General features: G+C 37.9%; 1 protein-coding gene across 1 annotated transcript in view; it reads left to right on the top strand.

Annotated features, from left to right (window-relative positions):
- Positions 1 to 7,320: 7,320 nt before the first annotated feature.
- The window catches only part of LOC104574448 (regulation of nuclear pre-mRNA domain-containing protein 1A), a 36,358-nt gene continuing 21,789 nt past the window's right edge, over positions 7,321 to 21,889 (top strand). The window contains exons 1-6 of the mRNA XM_010221712.2: positions 7,321 to 7,478; positions 17,652 to 17,781; positions 18,475 to 18,581; positions 18,664 to 18,758; positions 19,684 to 19,810; positions 19,909 to 20,084. Of these exons, the coding sequence (XP_010220014.1) occupies positions 7,328 to 7,478; positions 17,652 to 17,781; positions 18,475 to 18,581; positions 18,664 to 18,758; positions 19,684 to 19,810; positions 19,909 to 20,084 (786 nt within the window). The 5' untranslated portion in view covers positions 7,321 to 7,327. The remainder of the gene's footprint in view (positions 7,479 to 17,651; positions 17,782 to 18,474; positions 18,582 to 18,663; positions 18,759 to 19,683; positions 19,811 to 19,908; positions 20,085 to 21,889) is intronic.

The raw sequence follows: 21,889 nt of genomic DNA, 5'->3' as shown, positions 1-21,889 counted from the left end.
GAAAGATCACAGTGAAGTGCAAATTCATCTAAGCTGCTCTGTGTGACAGGACAGTAATTCTGCATAGAACCTAACCTCTCAGCACAAATTTTTACTCAAAGTTTTATTATTTGGCTCAGCAAAAGTGAACAGGATATAGACACAGGGCAGAGCACTATTCCATCAAAGAAGCATAGAATGATTCAGGCAGCAAAGAACTTCCAGATGTCTCTAGCGCAACCTCTTGCTCAAAGGAGGATCACCTTATGAGGTCAGGCATGACTGCCCAAGGCTTTATCCAGTCTAGTCTTGAAAATCTCCAATGATGTAGTCTTCACAACCTCTCTGTGAAACTTGTTCTACTGCCTGACTTCCTTCGCAGTGAGAAAGTTTTTCTTTACATTAAATTGGAATCTCCCTTGTTTATTTTATAACTGTTGTCTGTCATCCCCTCATCAGGTACATCTGTAAATAGCCTGGCTTCATTTTCTCAGCTACCTCCTCACAGCTCTTGAAAATGTGCCATTAGGTCACCTAAAAAACTTCACTTCTCCAAGCTGAACAAACCCAGCTCCCCAAAGTCCCTCTTCACAGGTCATGTACTCCAACTCTCTAACCATTTTGGTGCTCTTCTGCTGCTCTTGCACAATTATGTGAATACTTTTCTCATATCACGGGAGTCAAAAACTGCATGCGGTATGCTCAGTGTGGTTTAGTGAGTGCCAAGTAAATATGAATGAGTACTTCCTCCAATCTTCTGCCCATGCTCATGTTAGCATAGCACAGTATCTGGAAAGCCATCACTGCAAAACAGGGAGGTAAGTATATGATAAAAAAAAAACCTACGGCACCTCCTTCAAGGATGTGAATGTTCTCCAGGATACAGTGTTCTCTGCTGGATCACAAAAGTGAATCAGTCCATTTACTTTGATTTAAAGTTTAAACTGGCATCTTCCAAAATTTCAGAAAAGGTTCTCCATATAGTGCATCAATCCATTTCATTTTTCCTTTTCATTGCAAAGAGAACTTTATTGTTAGGAATGTGCTTTATTACTTTTATGCTAGGATTAGGAGCTATACACACTCTATAACACACATTAACCATCCATTAGTATATTGCTCAGATGTTTAAAATTACTCAGATTAACGTTTCATTCCCTTCCGCACACCTGAGTTAATACATACCCTGGAATGCTTTCTTGCCTAGTTACAGCACTACCTCTACTAAGGAAAATGGGGATTTGATAGTGTCCATATATTAACCACAGTGTATGTTTTACATAGCATGACTTCACTTCTAAGTATAGTAATGCTGCTCTGGATGAATGCCTGAAAAAGGAAAAGATTTTTTTAAAAAATAAAAATCCTTATATTTCCACCAGGGGCCAAAGACATCACGGAAAGGACTAAATGCTAGTGAGAATTTTCCAGACGGTGCAATTTATCTTTCTGCAATAAGCATGGGAGCCCTTTGCTGAATCGTATAGACATAGCTCACTGAGTGGCTGCTGTGAATTTTATAAGCAGCAAATAATTTCTGCCTTTAAACAATTACATTAAAAGGTGATGTGCTTAGTGGTAAGAGTCACATAAAAGAAACATTATTCACCTCTAGATTTTTGGCTCCAGTATGCAGCTTATGTAAGTGACTTCAGTGAACCTCTTCCTTTCCCTGAAGCTTTGTTTTAGTCTCTGCTTACAGGCCTTAGCACTAATTTAAAATTTTATTTTCTGCCTACTATATAGTAACTTGATTGCCAGTAAAAATCGGCTTTATCAAAAAATTACCTAACAAATTACCACCTCTCAGATGGTAAGAACCAATGAGGCTTCTTTTTCTGTTTATCCATATCCATACCCATCCCTTACTGGTATGCAAGCAGGACTATGTGAGAAATAGGTAGTTAGATGCACAAGCATATTGTAATGGAAAAAAGGGAAGTATGAAACCAGAGAAATTGTTACATCAAGATTTTTTTAGAGAAACTATGGACACTTGAAATATTAACTATAATAAACTAAATAATAAACTAAAGGAAGTAATAAACTAAAAGAAAAAAGTAATTCTGCATTTCTGAATTTCAGGCAGCAATAGGTATGTCAATTAACAGAAATTCTCACACAGGAAACAAGGCTAGAAAAATCTCATGTGTCCCTGAACACTATTGAATTACTATTGAGGGTAGGATATTTTCTGAGAAAAGCTTCAAAACCAAAGCAGAAAATAGTAAAAGCAGCAAGTTCCACAGAGAGCAAGATCTACTCTGTTCTGATCCAAGAGCTCATTTTGTTCTATAACGGCAAGTCACCACACAGAACAGAGAAGTTTTGAGTTTGTGTCCATATCATCTCAGTTCATATATGGCTGATGAGCAATGTGTAGTAAACCAGAATATACACATATTGTTTACTGTTCTATGTCCTGAAGTGAAGTAAGGCTTCCTAAATAAGTCCATGAAGCAGAGAATATTCCTATGAATAAGTAAGTCACCCAGTGCTACCTCTGGGCTTCCAAGTGGGAGTTACTTACAAAGGTGGCAGCTGCTTGGGGAGGAATACCACAGTGAAGTACCCTGAAGGAAGCAAATAAGTTAAAATTGACTCAGAAACTAAGAGATGCTCAGGTTTGTGTTCAACAAACCATGAAACAAGACATTTAGACTTTGTGAAAAGCAAAGAAGTAGTCAACTGGTATTTACTCTTTTAAAATGGCATATAACTCTTGGAATTGGTAGTTAAAGAATGCTGTTCTGTGGAGTATAGCAACCAATTCATATTAAATCTGTCTACGTGAACACTGGAATGCAGACAATAACAAGTTTCATCTGGGCTTAGTAACGATACTTGAATCCATTGAAAGAAGATTGTGATTTTTTTTCCATAAACCAATTTGGATTGGCTATATTAAGAATAAAATCTTGACCAAAGGATGCTTAGATTATTTAAAAACAGTCTGTGAATTAATGTGGATAGAGCAGCCTCAAGTAAATGCAAAGTACTATTTGGAGCAACATTTGAAAGTCGGAGGGATAAGATGTGTCAAACCATCCATTCCATGGGAAAGAAGAGAGGAAAATAAAAAAGCGGAGCTGGGACAGAGATCCAAGAAGAACGCAGGTCTTGCAGAAGTGAGCTTGTTACACCTCCTGGTAGACGACTGGAAGAGCTGGTGATAGTGAAGACTGCTGCTCCTGTGAGGGGCTGCCCAACATCTCCAGCAATACACTGTGTTACACTCAAGGGCATGTTTTTGTAATGCTGCTGAATTGTTAGTAATAGAGCTGTGCCCATTTTGCTGCTTTGGGCACACTATCAACCAAAGCAAAGTTACCCATTCCCTTGGCCCTATCTGAAATATGAAAGATACCGAGTTGTTATAGACAATCTGTCTTATCCATCCGAATACTATGTCCATCTTTCAACTTTTGCCTTTTCCTCCCAGTTTCAGAGAAAATACATAAACCTATGTTATCTTGTTTCTCTGCTTTTATAATTTCTGGATATAAAAGAAAGCATGCTCCTGTCTTGTGGCAGCTTCATTTTGATCATTACTTCAAGAATATAGCGAGTCATGCAAGCTCTGCTGAAAGCTGTGTAGTCCAAGAAACAGGGATCAACCTTCTGATAATGAGTTGGAGGGACCCAGGAAGAGAAGTGTACATATATATATATATTTGGGGCTTGAAACAGTTGTGACACAGACCTATGGTAGGTCAAGACCTATGATACAGTCAAGATACTGCAGGCCACTAGCATCTTGGTAGAATCAAGAATTCATTCTCTTCAAATTAAGGCTGGACAGCACAAGTGTTTAGGTATTTGTCAAAAACAGAAAAGAACGGCAAAAAAACCCACAAAACAGAATGACATGGACTGATGGCATTTGTGCATGTATGTGGAGAGTTGATGTTTTCTAAAGTGCATTATAAGCACTGTTATTTTAGAGACAGATCAGCCCTTCTTAGTGCTAAAACACTTCCCAAGATTCCCTCAAGGTAAGAGAAATTCAGACCTCCAGTCACTGGGGTGAAATTTCCCACTTAAAAGAGATTTTATGGGATTGTCCTTAAGTGAGAGTAAAAGAGAAGCACAAAGAGACTTAAAGTGTGCAGATGCTGCACAGCCTTTTGGTGACTGCTAGTGCAGTCTGAGATATAATTACATTTTGAATTACCTGGAGTGTCCTGACAAATGTTCCACAAAAACATCAACTCATGAATTATTTCACACTGCATTAGAACTTAACGGGGCCAGTTCTCTGGGTATAGAGAACACAGCAGATTATCACTAACCAGTGGAGATGACTCAGAAGTGCAGAATCAGCAGGACATAATTTTTCTCTTAGGAAATTAGAGAAAGGTGATATTATAGTTTGAACACCAGAATGGGAAGAAAAATTGACATCTGTCTGCAACTCTGTCCCTGCAGAGCTGGGTGTATCTATTCAAAGCAAGTGAAGGGGCTGAGACTGTTTAGCCTAAAAAAGAGAAGGCTCAGGGTGATCTCATAAATGTTTCTAAATATTTGATGGGAGGATACAAAGAGGACAGGGCCAGATACTTCTCAGTGATGCCCAGTGACAGGACAAAAAGCAATAGGAACACACTGAAGCATGGGAAGTCTGAACATAAGGAAAAATATTTTTACTGTGAGAGCAGCTGAACACTGGAACGGGTTATTCACAATTTTTAGAGTTTCCATCCTCAGAGATACAAAAATCCAACTGGGCACAGTCCTGAGCAACCTGTTCAAGTTGACCCTGCTTGAGAATGGGAGTTGGATCAGATGATCTCCACAGGGTCCTTCCAACACCAACTAATCTGTGATTCTATAAATAATTCAGCAATTGTTCTCTGAAATAAAGATGAGATTTTCAAACTCCACAGCAAATGAAGAATACTTGTGAATACTTGTTGTTTGAGATTCAGATGACTTCAAAACTCATTAAAAACTTCCATTTCCTGACTGGATGAGAATAGCTTTTAGACCTAGATTTTTGATGTAAACATTTATAATAAAATTTTTAAAATGTACTATAAAGACTTATAAATGGAGTGATATCTCAGTTTTGCTGTATAATATGCAATAATCAGTCTCTCAGTGTTCAATGTATTTATGTGCAGAATAAACAAAATACCTATCTCGGAGGATTAATCCTTGTTTATAAAATGATTTGAAGATCTGGGATGAAGGAAGAACTAACAAGCATTGCTGTAATTACTACCAAAATTTTCTACCTGTTTCCTGCTATTTTTTTTTAATCTTTCCTGCTTTAACATCTGAATTTTGCCTAGTTGGTTGCCAGATTTCTTTTTATCCAATATTTTGAGAGAAATTTATGGTTTTTTTTTCCATAGTTGCCCACAAAATTTTCCACTGCTAACTTCTGGATGTGTGCCTCTGGAGAATATTATTTGAATGTTAACTTCCAAATTACTATTCATATTTAATTTTTTATAATGCTTGCATCTGTGCTACATCTATCTTTACTTCAGTGACCAGTTCTACATAATATCAATAGCATCCTCTTCTGTACCTAGCAAAAACAGTCAAGCACTATAAATATTCTTCAATCCATTATTACCAAACTGCTGTGAATTTATAAAAAATGGAACTTATCAAAGATTTGTGGGCTTCTTCCCTTAATTCTTCTGCTTCTGGATGATTTGGAAATCATCCAAAATCATACATGCCACAGATAATTCATGAATAGAATTCACACAGAAACATGTGACACCCCCAAGGTCATACGTTTTTGAAAAAAAAATCAGATTGCACTATGGACCGGTATTAGGAGAAAGCACTGAAAAGAATGTTCATAATTGAGCCATCTTCTCTTAATGTCAGACAAGAAATAGGAGAAAAATAGTTTTTAAAACATTTTACATTTTTTTCACAATTAACTTTTTGCTGTTTAGTAAGAAGCAACTAGATGTTTAAACGGTTACAGAATTTTTAAGGGTGAATATTTAAAATATTGTCAGGATGCCCCAAAGTAAAATAAAAGCATAATTTTCTAACTGGTACTTATATACTTCTAGAGATACTAAAAATCTATCTGTGAAAAACATTGTCTGAAGTTATAATGATCAACTACTCAGAAACTGGCTTTGGAACAAATCTGTAGGAGCAGTTCTGTAGGAAATGTTCATAGTTCCCTGAAAATGTCAGTTAAATGTTTAAATAAGAGGGAATGTGAGACACTTTTAGAAGATGAGAAAAGCCACACACACTCAGCAGTATGGGCTATCCTTCACACAGGCACATACTGCATACATTTGCATTCTTCTGAGTGAAAAAAAATACTGAAGGTGATACATTATGAAGTCTCTAAAACAACAAAGAACACAACATATGAGCAGAGAACAATTTTTATTCACTGAGCGGAATGTTCGATTTCCCCACAGTCTGGCTGAAGCGCAGGACAAAGGGAGGGGAGACTGAGCGGAGCCATGAGTGAGTGGGACAAAAAGAGCCATCTGCCAAGAGGTGGGGGCCTTTTCAAAGGAGGGAAATAGGGGAATTCCCCCACATTCTTCAGCAAGGGGGACAAAGGGAGTCAGGTGACCTTAGGTGAGAACAGAAGACAAGAGGCAGGAGTTCGGTATAGGCTGGCGGGAAGGCTGTAACTTCTGAGTACCTTGGCCAATGGGGAAAAGGAGAGGGCAGGAAATTAGGATAAAAGGGTGGGCTGCGTCCTCCAGCAATTTGAGAGACCCCACAGGGATATGCCCCGTGGACTCTCCCTTTATTCGAATAAAGTTTTAGGACTCCTCTGTCTCCTTTTTGGACATTCCGCACATTCACTATTCCCACACAGAACTGGAAGGGGGGCATCCATCAAAGCTCTGATGAAACAATTTGAAGAGGAAAAACTTTATTGTATCACTAAACTGTGCAGCTCTGCCACAATATAGTGTCAAAACCTAAAATTGAAAAAAAAAGACGAAGAGAGATAGAAAAGATTATTTGAATTTTGATCGGCCTTTTTAAAGGGGTTGATCGAGACAAAACACTGAAGTAAAGAGCCCGTACCGTTTGCTGGGACACACTGAATCCAAGGGCCCTCTAGAGCCGAACGGCTGCGCCACACGCGGAGACTGCTGGTACACGCACGGGGGCGCCGCGCGCACAAAAAGCTGGAACGGCCCTCTTCTGCCGCTGGAAGTGAGGCACGAACAAGAAGAGGCGGATCGCCGCCATTTTGTTCGCGGCGGGCTGCCGGGCCGTGCGGAAGTGGCGGCCGGCAAGGTGGGCAGGGAAGGAAGGGCTGGGCTGGGGAGCGCAGGGCTCCTCCCCCGCTGGGGCGGAGTGCAGGGGCCTGAGTGCGGCCGAGCGGAGGCCCGTGATGTCGGCCTTCTCGGAGACGGCGCTGGAGCGGAAGCTGTCGGAGCTCAGCAACTCGCAGCAGAGCGTGCAGACGCTGAGTCTCTGGCTCATCCACCACCGCAAGCACTCGGCGCTCATCGTCAGCGTGTGGGAGCGGGAGCTGCGCAAAGGTAAGGCCGCCGCCTGGCCGCCAGGGCCCTTCCCCGCCCACGGGTGCCCGTTGCGGCCTTCCTGGAGAAGGGGGGCGGGTGAGAAGGGAGCACTCAGCGTTCGGCTTTAGCGCTGTGCGGGCCCTGGAGAGGTCCCCGAGGCGGGGAAGGGGGGCGGGCCGAGCGCGGGGCCTGGCGAGAGCGGAACTGCCAAGGCGAGTAACCAGCCGCTGTTTCTCGATAGCCTTGGCGTTGGGAGGCGCTTCTCCCTTTTCTTTCTCCCCTCGCCTGACTACCCACTTCCTCGCCTTCCAGAGATGCTTCTGAGGATGCTGCTTTCCATTTTGTTTCTTCTTAGCGGCAGGAAGGAGAGAGGGCAAAGGGAAGCAGAAAGAAAACGGCAAGGTTGCAATCATGGTAGTTAATCTGTTTGCAACTTGATCGTTTTCATGCTTTATCTCGTTTTCTGCAACGATATTGCTTCTAAAATGGTCCCTGTTGACTAATGTGGTGGCTTTGCCCATTTGCACTAACAATTACCATCATGGGAAGATGAGAATTCTTAAGGGAATGAGTGATTATTGTGGCCAAAGGGTTTTTTTTTTCCTCTTCTAACTTTCTGTTTTCCTATATGAACTAATACTGATGTTAACATAATACAGATGATTTTGTTCTTAAGGTGTAATTGATATTTTGATGTTGTTGAATGTACAGACTTAAATTTTTCTATGGCTTTTCTTTTAATAGGAAAGAACTAGCAATTGTCGAAAGTTTTTCAGGGAGTGAAAGGCGTAGATGGCATGTAAAACTTTATTTTTCTGAAAGTAAAATCTTAACTCCTGGGGGGGGGGGCAGAGAGAGAGAGAGACGTCCTAGAGCTCTTCCGTTGTCCAGAAAATGTTACCACCTTCTAATAGCTACTTTTCTACCCCCAAGAATACTTGGATCTTTAATGGCAGAAGTAGAGGGTAAGATTTTTCAAGTGGAGAGAAAAAATGGAGCTAACCTGTTTAAAAAATCCATGAAAAAGGAGCCACTCCCTTAATTTTAACCAAATGAAAAGAGAATTTGTCCTGCAGGAATGGGGTGTATGCTAATACAATACAGCTCAGAACCATAATTACTTCTTGGTTAGAGGACATAACTTCATAAAAAAAGGATTGAACCACTATAGAAAAAAATACCTGGAATATGCAACAGTACAAAACTTTACAGTATACTATGGAAACAAGTTCTCGCACTCTGTAGCTGTTCATAAATACTGTATTTCTATTTATAATACATTTGTATGAAATGTTGTCTTTAGAACTTTCAAATCTGAGGGATTTTTCCCTTTAGAAAAAGGAATGACACATTACAGAATATTTTAATATATGAATTGAGTATATTTTCTAAAGAAATGTAGATGTGAAGGTTTGTTTCATAAGACTAAATAAAAATATTTCACTATATGGTTGTTGCGGGATTTTTTTTTTCTTGTTTCATATGCAGTTGGGAAAAGCATCCATTTGCTGTCAGAATATTTAATGTTCCTGGGTCTTCTGAGTAAAGAACTTAAGATTTGCAGTGTTCTCTGTGATGTGTGCTCAGTCAGTGATGTGATTTTCTTGATTATTATATGCAGTACCAGTTCATAACAAAAACATCAACATTCAGGTTCATCATTAGGTTCATCAACATTAGCATATTTTTTCCTGAAATGAAATGTCAGAAACCTGAGTTGAATTTAGAGGGGATATCAAGAAGCAAGATGAAGCCTTTCTCAAGATCTAATGGGTATTTCTTGCTTTCTTAGTTTTCACTTCACTGAGACAGTTCTGTCCTGGAATTGAGAATTGAATTGTGCCTTTCCAAGTCTTAGGTACTTTGATTGTGCCACGTTTTTGTTGTTGCTTCCCTTGTCTAAACCTTCATTCTACTCTACCCCTTTCAAGCTTATGGAAGATTTGGCTAAAATATTGCACAGCTGACTGAGTTGAGCACAATACATTGTGAGACTAATGTTTTTTGATGTGTTCGGTTTTGATAAAAGGCCCTTTTTGTGTTTAGATTGGGTCGTATGGACTTTTCTTAGGATGACTTTAGATGTTTATGAAATGAGGTTAAGATCACTTTTCCTTTGCTTCTAAAACCTTGTTTCTGATTTTTTTTTTTTTTCCCCTCTTCCGAAAAGAATGTCTCTGTCATGCCGAAATAGAGTGCAAGAGGCAGCACTTCAAGTGTTCATATAGCTCGTTGGGCAACCTAAAATCTTGGGTAAATCTGTTTATGTGGCTTATTTGCAGTGGTCAAGTTTCATAGTAGAGCATCTTTACAAATCAGAAACAAATCAAGTCTTTATACCTTAATCTAGAATTGCCCCATAGCTGAGCTTTCATGGATTCACTTCGTGCGTTCTTGTACAAAACAAAAGGGGCAAAGCTTTCATGTCTTTGCTGTATCTTAGAGGAGTTGTGTAGTCTTGGATTAGTCTTGCTGATTTCTAATGTTGCTAGTAGTTGATTGAAAGAGTTGATGTAACTGTGATTAAAAAGTCATATACAAGTATGCTTTTCATAATACAAACTTAAAAACAAAAGTTAAAGCACTAAAAAATACAGGCATCTGTAGGTTCATTCTTAGAAACTGCCAAAAATTGGAGGAAAGCTATCATGTGTTCCAGAAGTGATAGTTTAGCAAAAGTACTGATTAATATGTATTGTCAAGAGACTTAGTAACCCTACAACAATATGTTAATAATGGATGCCTTAATTTCTTTTACAACCAGTAGTCCATGATGTAAGGTGTTGTATGCTATATGTTTCTGGAGACTGAGTGTACAGGCAAGAGTTGTTTTTTTTTTTTTTTTTTTTTTTGAGTGATCTCAAATATTTGCCAGTGAAGTCTTTATTGCTATGGTAAATTGAGAATATCTGTAGTTCATTCATCTTTTGTTCAGTGATCTCTCAGAACTCCTTTAACTTTAAATGGCAACTGTAACAAAACAGAAAACAATTCTCTTTTGAAGCATAAGCAGTGGTCTATGCTGTCAGCAGAACAACTCCTTATGCCATTGATTAAAAACTGTGGCTGCTTTTGCTGGCATTATCTTGCGCAACGTTGCAGCTGAAAATCTAACAAAAGCAATAATTAGTTTTTAACTCTTGAGTTTCTTGATACAAAACTGGTGCTGGTAGACTCAGCATGGAATCACCCCTTTAGGTAGTAGCCTGCATTAACAGTGTCTTAAGTTGGTCATGGGACTATGTGCTTTTGAATATCATAGTTGACTTATGGAATAAAGAGTTGGTGAGGAGGCAACTCTTTATAGTAAATACAATACTGATACTAGCACATGTCATACAGTTTGGATAATTCTATAAAAGTATGTTTGTTTTTCTCTTGGTAATTTTATATGATAAGTTTAGCTTTGAGGTACCTTGTGAATCTTCACATTTGTGATAATGTTGACACACAATTATTTCACAGAGGCCTTTTGAGTGCAGGTTATGGAGAATTATTAAAGGCCTGTAATATGTGCCCTGAGGAAAATGATCCTGCTTAAGACAGATTTCAGATGTACGAAATGCAGAGTTCACCCAAAGTTAGGTACTTGGCCAAGCAAGCTTACTGCTATTAAGTAAGAGCAGCAGTTAATCAAGTCTAATGTGAATACATCAATCATTTTCAAGAAGCAACCAGTTGGCCCCTTTCTAAAACCATTTATTGCTGCATGTGCAGAAAGGGAATGTCTTGCAAGGGTTAATCTAATGAAGTGCATGCAATTTTGTGCAAGCCTGCAGCCACTGAGTGCTGGGGGCAAGGGAAGGGAGCAACTTTAGGGACCCCTCTTTCAAAGTCTTTGTCCTGAGACAGAGGATTTTGTACTTGCAAACTGGGTATATTTTATTGCAATTGTTTCTTGCTCCCTAGTTTGAGAATTCTTCGCAGCCTTAGGTGAAAACTTTGGTTCTGTAATTCAAAGAATCAACCTTCAAGGGCGAGTGCTTGTGTGGTATGCTGCATGTACATTAAATATTATTCTATAAAATAATTTGGTAAAATATGTTCTGTTCTTTGGATTAATTTTAAATTGCAGAAGTTTTGCTAAGTGTTTAACTTCCAAGAAGTAAATGGCTTTTTGTTTCAAGTGTTAATTGGTTGCATATAATACCTTCCTTTCCCATTAGCTTTTTCAGATTTGGCTATGCCACTGGTTTTTGTGACTTATATTGTACTGTCGTCTTAACAATTTGGTCATGTCGTCTTTAATTTCAGTTTGACGTGTCTGATCTGTTCGCAGCACCTCATTGATCAGTTAGTGTGCAACTGATGCTCAACCCTCCTTAATGACCTGATCTTTATTTTGGCTGTAGTCTTTGTCATTGCCAGTGTCACTCTTTTTCCCTGTGAAGGTTAGCCAAGTTATCAGAGTCACTATGTGTCTACTTTTAAGACAGCTATCACAGTGTGAGTATAGCTGAATTGGTACATGTTTTTAATGACTGACTCTGCCATTTTACCTGCTTTTCCAGTTGGCCGTGTCTGATTTTTCTCATTCCTGAAGAGATTCAGTGGTGTAAGATATCGATACTTTTACATTTATAAAAAAATGTGATTTTTTTCTATTTGTTCTCAACTTCTGCTGTTTTGAACATATGCTGATGTTTAGGTTCTTGCTTATTTTGGCCGGTGACACTGACACAGTATCGTTTCCTGAAATGCGATTGGAGATGTGATGCTTGCTCAATACTGCCAAAAGATGGAAGTTAAAGAATATTAATAGACTAACAGAGTAGGCCTAATAGGTTTGAGACTGCATTTGAAGGTTGTCTTATACTTGAAATACTCCAATATTCAATCAGCAGCCTTGAAACACTGGCATGGTGTTTCTTTCCTAACATGAAAATGAGTTTTTAGTGATCATAGTTATTTTGTTTAGTGGTGGCATAGTGTCTTGTGGTTAATGTGACAGACTTTTTGAGAGAATAAATGGGTTTTGTTAATCTTTTAAGTAAAAGAAACAATATTATGGCTTACTGATTTCACTGGTTAGTAGGCCAATAAGATGGGAGTTGCCTGTGGCATCTTCCTGCTTATCTATATGAATCCTTTATAAGGAGGGGGAAAAAAAGGGTTCATGAAAGAAAAAGCAGACAGAACTTACGATAAATCTTATTTGTAAGACTGAATTTTAAAATTACTCTACGTGCTTTACAAAATGATGTGTCATCATGAGCAATGAATTGGCATTTGTTAGAGGCTTTCACTTGAAATAGTTGCATTTGGATACGTAATACAACCTTTCTTGTGAAGTACTCTGCTGTTAGTGCTGAAAGAGCACAGGGTTTATGAATCAATATGCCTTTAGGATTGTGCCAGTAGTGTCCTAGTACCAGTACCTGACTGGATCTTGTCATTCTGGTTCTGAATATATAAGGAAATATATAGGGAAAAAAACACTAAATTTTGGTTGATATTTGGCTGATTGGTATCTTGTGGTGTACCAGGCCAGATGAAGAGTGGAATTGCTCTAATTTGTGTGTTCAACTGCTTCAGGATGCCTTAAGTGCTTTGGGAAGCTTGTGCAGAATAACTGTGTTAGAAAGGTTTATATTCCTTTTTTTTTTTCATTTTCCTGTGGTAGTTACATGCTGGCGGCTTCTTTGCCAGCAATGCCTATATACTATGTTTGCTCTGATTATTAGCCTCCAAAGTCAAGGTATCTAGACCCTCATGCTCTTAAATTCGGTGGGTAGTCTGTGTTCTATTGCTTTCCCTTCTTTCGAATGCAAACAAGGTAATTTTCAAGCCTTGGTGAATTTTTCGATGGAAGTTAGATGACTGGGACAGTACTGAGCACTTGACCTAACTTTTCATAAAAAACTCAAAGTTCTTTAAGTTTTTTAAAAATGCTTGTTGCACAGTATGCTTCTGCTGGGTTATCTGTGAATCACCCATTCTTGATGATAGCTTCTCAAGTTCTTAAGATATACTCTAAAGTCACCTTTTGAGAAAACCTGTACTTAAATTATATAAAAACTCAGATTACCTCTTAATGTGAGGGGTGAGTGGTCTTGCAGTCAAGTTTCAGTGCTGCTTGCCTCTAGAAAAGACAAGTTGGGCCTTGTGTAATGGAAAACTTGAAAGCTTGCCCAGTGTATGCAAGCTTCTGCATGCAGCTTCTGATGCCAAGTTATGGAGCACAAGAAGTGTTGCAAGGATTTTGGGAGAAGTGCTCTTATCTTTGTACTGTGGCATGTATGTAGACTAATGTACTCTAAAATGATTAAGCCAAAACTGAGTCTAAATTAGAGCACTTTAGTAAAAAGTAAACTAGAAAATACTAGGAGGATTTGCTCTGAAACCTAGTAAGAGGCTGCCTCTGATGGCATTTTATAATTTAGTGCTATTCACTGATGAAGGTTTTTAAAACCTACTAATACCTATTTTCTCTAAACCTCTTACTAAATTGTATTTTCCTTCAAGGTCATTTGGAATAGCAGGGATAGCCTGTAGATGATTGAAACCTGAGTTATGTTTTCAGTTGGGTCAATAGTATTCATTTGCAGTTGGGTACAAATGAAGTGTTCACATATTTTATTTTTCTCCAGGAGGTCTAGGATAACAAATACCTCTCTCATCTCTAGGAAAAAGATTATGAACAGCATAAAATAAATGGATGTGTTTCTAGGTATCCTAGTAGGAGATGAGTTTCTATTACCATGCAGTAAAGCTTTGTAAATGATGAAACCTGAAGACAAATGTGGGTGATTACATGGCTAACATCTGCAAGAATGGTACACCTGTCTTACTGGTGAAGTGCTTTCCAGGTTTGCTTGCACTAAAGTGGTGATTCTTAAGAGTTACAGTTCTCCTGTACAGGAGTGGCAGGGTATCTGTAGCCTTCAAGGAAAAAATGGGGATGCTCTAGCCAGATTAACAAATAGGCATTCCTGAAAGGTGTAGATTTCTAAAAGCTAAGACTTGGCAACGAACATGCCAAGTCTCTAGAAGAGATAGCTGATTACCCTGCTTGGAAATGGAGTGAGTTCCTCCACAGTAGTCCTTGTCATTTAAATGTCAGACTGTTTTTGAAAACTTTTGTGTGCCAATGCTAATAACCTCTCCTTGTAGGTGCTGTTAAATAGTCAATTTCTAAGAAGGCTATTAAGAAGAATCTGTGTAAAATTGCTCTTATCCCAGCCAGTACAATTGATGTTGTAAAATATTTTCGAATTCAGTGTTTCTGGGAGCTTTGTGCTTCAGTAAATGAGAAATCTAACCTTTGACTGTACTTGATCATGACTTAGGTAAGTGGGAAATATAACTGAAACAAACGGAAAAAAAACAGTACAGAAATTAAGAGAGTGTGAGTCTGTTGGACATGGATCCATCTGAGGTTTGTGTGTGCAGCTGCAATGGTAGTGCAGCAATGATATTGTGGGCTAACTCCCAACACTGCGCACTAGTAGTGTGTGCCTTTTAGATCCTTTCTTAACCAAAGGTCTTATCTGTATTCTTCAGTCTTTCTTTCAACAGGAACAGCTTTTCTCTAATAGACTAGCCAAGCACTAACTCTTCTGTTATTAAAGTAGTCTTACTGTTTGATCCATCTCTGTGTTCTGAGGTATATCGAAGCCCAGAACCAAAAAGTTAGTATCGGTGCTGCTGAAGTTCTTTAAAGAAATTTTAGTACAGATATGGTCTGGTATTTAATTTTGGATTTGAAACCACAGTAGTTAATTTAAAGACATAATTTGGGATTTATCACCTCAATTGTCAACATTGATTGCTAAAGATTTTCTAGCACCGAAGCCTTGTATGCAAGGCAGAGCTGCAGTAACCAGCATATAATTCCTGAAGATACAGGAAAGAACACTTTGTAAGATTAGGCATAAATTTATCCTTGGAATTTTGTGCTATATATTCTTATAGCATAAATTTTGGTTCACAAGTTTCTCTATAAATATAGTGATAGAATGTTAGTTGAATTTCATACCAAAGCCTTTGGTAGTTTAACAGTGTGAGGTTTTTCTTTCCATTAAATGTAACTTTATTTTAATTGAGTAGTTGGAGGAAACCAAAAAGATATTACTGAACAAGCTTCTGAGTTTTAGCATTTCTTCTCCAGATGTGATATCAATCTCTATTATAGTGAGAGACAGAGCAGACTTTCTCAGAATCAGCTTCACTTGACTTTGACATCTGCTGTCTTTATGCAATCATACAATTTGGTTGCTTCCTGTAAGTAGGAAAGCAGGTGAAAAAGTTGGAGCAAGAAAGTTGAGGCTTTTCATCATTGAGGACTGAATCATGTTTGTTTTGTTTGTGTTTTTTTTCTGTGCAGTTGTCAAATGAGAACCTAAGATGCATGCAATCCAGAGGGACGGGATGCCTAATTTGATTTGGAGCCCTAACTCTGGGTTCCTTTAAGAAATGTGGGAGAGAAAAGGATGTGGGGGGAGGTGGCTTTAGTAATAGCTGCTCTGATGTTCCTACAGGCCTGAAATGACCTGTTTTTCTTAGATTCTCTATTTGAATTCTAGGGGCCGCAAATTCAAGGCTTTGTGTGTTAGAATTCTGAATTACCCAGAACACATGGATGTTATCATATTTTTATTCACTCTAACATAGAAATGTATGTGTACCTAATATACATAACATTTTAAATTTTTATGAATTCTGGTTTTAGAATGTTGAAGCATAACTAAGCCAGATGATCAGGTCAAATTTTGACCTGAGTAAATGAGCATCTTGGATTTGTTCATGTAGTAGCTTGACTGACTTTAATAGAAACACGTTGTTCAGCAGTTGCTATCTTTTTTTTTTTTTTTTTTTTTTTTAGGTTGTTAACTCATTTTTAATGGATTCATACATTTCTGCTGTTAATAGAGCATATTTTCACTTAATCCAGACCTCTGAAATTCTTGATGTGTCTGTCCAAGAGAATGATATTTAATAGTCTAACCAGAATTTTTTCAAAGAAGTCTTTCTGTTGCACTTATACTCGGAAACCGTTGCGTGGAGTGAAAGTATCAATACTGAAGTTTCGTTTTAGAGAGGATGGTTCTCCTGTATGCTTGAGAGGTTGGAGAGGAATTTATTGAAGACAAATCATGTTAGGAGCTGCACTGAAGTGCTAGTTTGGCTGTACCATAGTTCTGGTTCCCCTGAAAGGGCTGCAAACACTAAACCCTTTGTCTTGAGACAAACATTTTAGTGAAGTGGGAGTGTATATACTGAGATTATGGGGTGGGAGCGGGGAGGAGGTAACAGAAGTTGAGGTTCCTCAGGTAATACAAAAGAATACTTGATTCATTAGGAGCTGCAGCTCTGAGAAGGCTCTTGACTATTGAAGATTAGGTGAAGTGTGGCAAAATGAAAATGGGAACAAGGAATGTGTTTTTGAAAGTAGTGTAAAGTTGGAAGCTTGTGTTCTATTGCAAGTTAACGGAATTGGGGTGAAATGCTTAAGATGCTTGGGAAAGAGTTATACGATAAAGTCTGAAAGTGGTTTTTGAAAAAGTTGTCTTGAGGTTATAGCTGCAGGTGCGTAAATGTTTTGGTAGGAGGCAAGGCAGGGGAGTATCATTCTTGTCTACAAGTGAGTTGGAGAGGTTGAGTTAGGATTTGACTCTTCGATCTCTTCAAGTAGAAGAATGTGGGGTGGTTGCAAAAGGTTAGGAGGGTGAAATTTAAATCAGAATGAGCTGTGTGGGTGTTTTTTTTTTTTTTTTTTTTTTTTTTTCCTTCATGTGAGTGGTAGTAGGCTGGTAAAACTTTAGAGGACTAAGTTTTATGCAGGTCGAAAGGGAAGCAGAGCTACTTAGGAGAAATCCATGAAGGCTGTCAATGGACAAATCGGGCTCTGGAAAAAACATGAAAATAGCTGGGGGCTGAAGAATACTTTGGCAGGCAGACTATTGTTTTCTTCTATTCACTTTTGGTGATAGAGGAAACTTGAGTCATTGCGAAAGTGGAAGAATCTGAGCCAAATGTTGTAAGAGTAAGACAAAGTATGACTGAACTCTTTGCGGATTTATATGCATATATAAATATAAAATATGTATATACACGCAATTCAAATGAAATGTAAGAATTTGTGAGATTTGGAAAGATGTATATAATCTGGTTGTTGTGTTTAGCATAAGAAAAAACTAGGTGTTTATTGGAGGAATAATCTTCTAATTATTTTTTATCACTTTTTATTAGCAAAACCAAATAGGAAGCTGACGTTCCTGTACTTGGCCAATGATGTTATACAGAACAGCAAAAGAAAAGGACCAGAATTTACAAAAGATTTTGCTCCAGTAATAGTGGAGGCTTTTAAACATGTTTCAAGGTATGGTAAACTATGCTATCTGCAATATAATTCATATTATATTTAAAGGAGAGGAGGGAGTTGGAGAAGTCCTCAGTTCATCCCTTCTGGCCCAGCCTGCTTTCATGTGTTAATTCTGTACTTGAAATCTTAATTTACTCATAGTTCTTTTGATCTTGACTAGTTATGATGCTGTTAAAGGTATATAATAAATTTATCTGCATTCAGTCCATTTTGCCTTAAAGCCATTAGTTATGCCTTTAATCATGACTTTTCAGTTTACATTAATGAGTTAGATTGGTATTTCCCATTACTAGTTTTGCATGATGTTTCATTCCCTTAGCAGTCATATATCTCATTGCAGGAGCAAAATGCTAGTCTCAAAAACTGAATTTTAAAATACTGCTTTTCTACTCTAGAGTCTTGTATTGAGGCAAGGCTATTTACATAATATTGCATAATAGGGATACAGACAGATTTATATATTGAACACAAGGAGAGAGAAGGATTGGGCATTGGGATCTTTTGTTTGTTTGCTGGGATGTGTTGGACTGGTCTTTTTCTTTTCTGCAAAATTCATTTTTGTTGTTTTTTGAGGCTATTTAAGTATTTGTAAAGCATGCCAAGATCCTTATGTAAAGGATAACCATTGCTGCAGGCATGATTATATTTTGCTTTGATCTAGTGCTGACTTTCTTTTTTGTTTTGTAACAGTGAGTCTGATGAGAGTTGTAAAAAACACCTTGGCAGAGTACTCTCTATCTGGGAAGAAAGGTCTGTTTATGAAAATGATGTATTAGAACAACTTAGGCAAGCTTTATGTAAGTATTTTGTGTATGCATGAAGATTCAGTCTCTTGCTTGAAATGTTATTTCCTTGACTCTTCTGTTTCTTTCAATTTAGATGGAGACAGAAAGGTCCGGAAGCGTACTTACGAACAGATCAAAGTTGATGAAAATAACTGTTCACCTCGAGGTTCTCCCACTGATCCTCCACAGGTAAAAGTGTGTTTATAAAATTTTCAAATGTCATATAGCTCGATATACAGTTTTTCAATTGCTCTTATTTCTGAATACTGTTTTTTCTCCTCTGTAATGAGATATTTCTTATGGGCTGGATCACTGCTCAGTGTTTAGAAAATTATGGTGAGGGTGATTACATCCCTATCTGGGTCCTGGCGATTCTAATATTCCCTGATAGGATGTAAAATTTCCCCAGTGCTGTGCTTAGTTGTACTTTGTGATCTGTATTAGTCTCCTAAGGAGAGACTGCTATACTTTTGCATATCCGAACATCCTCCTTATTGCAAGGTGAGATGGAAACATTTTGTTTCCTGAAGGTACCTGGTGCTGGACGTCTTTGTTCTTCTGTGAAAAGACAGCTTAACATTAATGTTTGGGCAATGTAAGGGAACTGTGAATTTTTGAAATGGTGTGATTATATATATAAAAATTTTCATTATTCAGTATACGCTTGCAAGGTTTAATCTACTAAAGTGTTTTGAACAATCTGCTCACCTTGCTTCCTGAAACTTCATTTTGATATGCTTCATTACAGGTTGGAGCTCGGAAGCAAAACGACAAGAAAGTTAAATAACTATTTATTTTTAAAATACATGGTAAAATGAATGGTACTGGAAAGTGATCATTAGTGCCAAATACAAGATTCATAACTAGTCCTGGGGCAAGAATTTAAATATAAATCTGTTTTAGGGAGGTGACCTTTAAAACTAAGAATATAATGATGTACTGAGAATTAATCTCTATTTTATATCTTTTACAGTCTGAGATAAGACAGTGTTATAATGCTGATATTGTAAATGCTTATAAGCCAAAATGGGTTCTGTAAGCTCTCTATGAAGAATTGTTTTTTATTTGATTTTATTGGTATAAACTAGCTCTCAATCTTGCATGCTTTTTTCAGACAACAGATCTTATTAGAGCATTACAAGAACTAGAAAATGCTGCCTCTGGGGATGCAGCAGTTCATCAGAGGATAGCTTCTTTGCCTGTAGAGGTCCAGGATGTTTCACTGTTAGACAGAATAACAGGTGAGGTCTGGAGAACCAGAAACTGAAACGCTGCTATGAGAACTTAAAAACATACAACGAAATCTTGCTTTACCTGTTTCTCTCTGCTTGCCTTTTAGATAAGGAATCTGGGGAACAACTTTCCAAAATGGTAGATGATGCATGTATGTTGCTGGCGGATTACAATGGCAGGTTGGCAGCTGAAATAGATGATAGAAAACAGCTAACTCGAATGTTATCAGACTTTCTACGATGTCAAAAAGAATTCCTTGCAGAGAAAGAACAAAAGCTGGAAGTGCGTAACATTTTGTTTTAGTCCATTCTTCACTAAAGCTGGAGTTTGTAAATAGTTGGTTTAAACACCTTTTTTCTCCAAAGGTAAATATTTAATCATCTCTCCTGGGTCTTAGCTTCCAGCATATTAACAGGAATTCTGTGGCTTTGGTATTTTATAACTATTAAACCAGTTCAACGTTAGATAGCAGTACAGTTGTAACAGTTGCAGTCACTTCAGGATTTGTCTTTATAATGACAACTGAACATGAGGAAAAATAGATAAGAGACTTAATTCAACCAGTGCAGTTAGTCTTATTGTGAATGGTACAAACGTAATTCTCCGTGTAGCAAATTTTGGTCACTTAATCATTGATGTCTTACTTAATTATGTGCTATAAGTTTAAGTATCCTTATTTGTGGAAAGGCTTCACTGACAGAGGTGAGTTTTTTGAAGCTGCTTTTAAGAATTTAACTGATTTCTGCATAACCTAACTTGATTCAAGCTTCTATTAAACCTAGTAAAATAAAATTAAACGTTTTAGGTGCTTCAGCCTCTTAACACAGCTGGTTAGCAGTGTCTTTCGCACTGAGACTTGTAGTCCCTTGTCGCCACTTTTAGACATGAGTATCTTGGTATTGCAGGAAGAGAATTGAAGCTGTGTCTCCTTGTAAGGCAAGGTAGCTCTACAGTTGTAGTGGGCTGTAACTGCAGTGTGCATGTAGTTCTTGCATGGTGCACAAATGAATTGCCTTTCAGGTTGCACAGGCCTATTATAAAAACCTTTATTCACTCCTGTGAATTTCCCCTTTTTATAACTTCAAACTTTCATTCAGGCTTTTTAGTGCAGAAAAATAATGCTCACAGTGTCTCTGAAGAGGTCAGCTCAATTTCATCATTCCCTGACTAATCATATTTTTTGATTTGCTTCCTTTGCTCTGTGCCTTACAGAGATGATTGATGAAAGTTCTTACTGCAGAGCTTGTGTTTATTTCATCTGAGTGAAGGATACCTGCCAACTTCAATTAAAATAGATACTACAGTGTAGTGATGATCACAGAAGCATCTGATCCCATGGCACAATGTAATTAGAAAGCTTTAAGTTTCTAGTTACTTGCCATGCTTTCCCTATTTGTGTGAACTTGTGATGTGTTCAAAAGACAGATTCCCACAGTACTAATGTGGGACTGTTGTCATAAGATGTTTGCAGTTTTCTGCAGAAGATAACTGTCTGTACTTGCAGCCTATTTAGGTGTAGGCTATTAGGATAGTGAACTGATTCAAGCGTGGTAACTTATTTCAGACGTATCCTTCCAGAAACCAGAGAGCTTGATGCATCAGAAATTATAAACAGCGTGCAGCTGTGAATAGAATACTTATTTTTTGCTTCAGAAAATAAGACAGTTTAATTTCTCCTTATCAGTAGACCAGAGTTCTGTGTAAGAGAATACAGCACACTTCTGGTTTTGGACTAGTTTTAGATGCTTTATACAATGTGAGTGCTGCGTGTTCAGTAACAGTTAACAGTCTGTTCTAAACAAATTAAGTCTAGAATATTGAGGTAGATGGAAAGAATCTTTTTACACTCCTTAGCGAGTTATAAATGCAAGTTCTTAACGAAGACCTTTAAGATAAGGTGGTGTTGGCTTAAGGCTCTACTAGGTCTGTAAGTCAGGAGACTATAAGAAAGAACCTAAAATCATACTTCTAGACTTGTTTAGGTGTGTGAGTTTCGTGGGTTTTTTTGTTTGTTTGTTTGTTTTGTTTTGTTTGTTTGTTTCCTAGTGCTCGCTACATGTGGCCACTTCCAAGCTTGGGAATTGGTG

Source organism: Tinamus guttatus, unplaced genomic scaffold (assembly GCF_059628265.1).
Source record: "Tinamus guttatus ecotype Peru unplaced genomic scaffold, ASM5962826v1 Tinamus_guttatus_pri_ptg000283l, whole genome shotgun sequence".
NCBI lineage: Eukaryota > Metazoa > Chordata > Aves > Tinamiformes > Tinamidae > Tinamus > Tinamus guttatus.
This window is presented reverse-complemented; position numbering and strand designations above follow the sequence as displayed.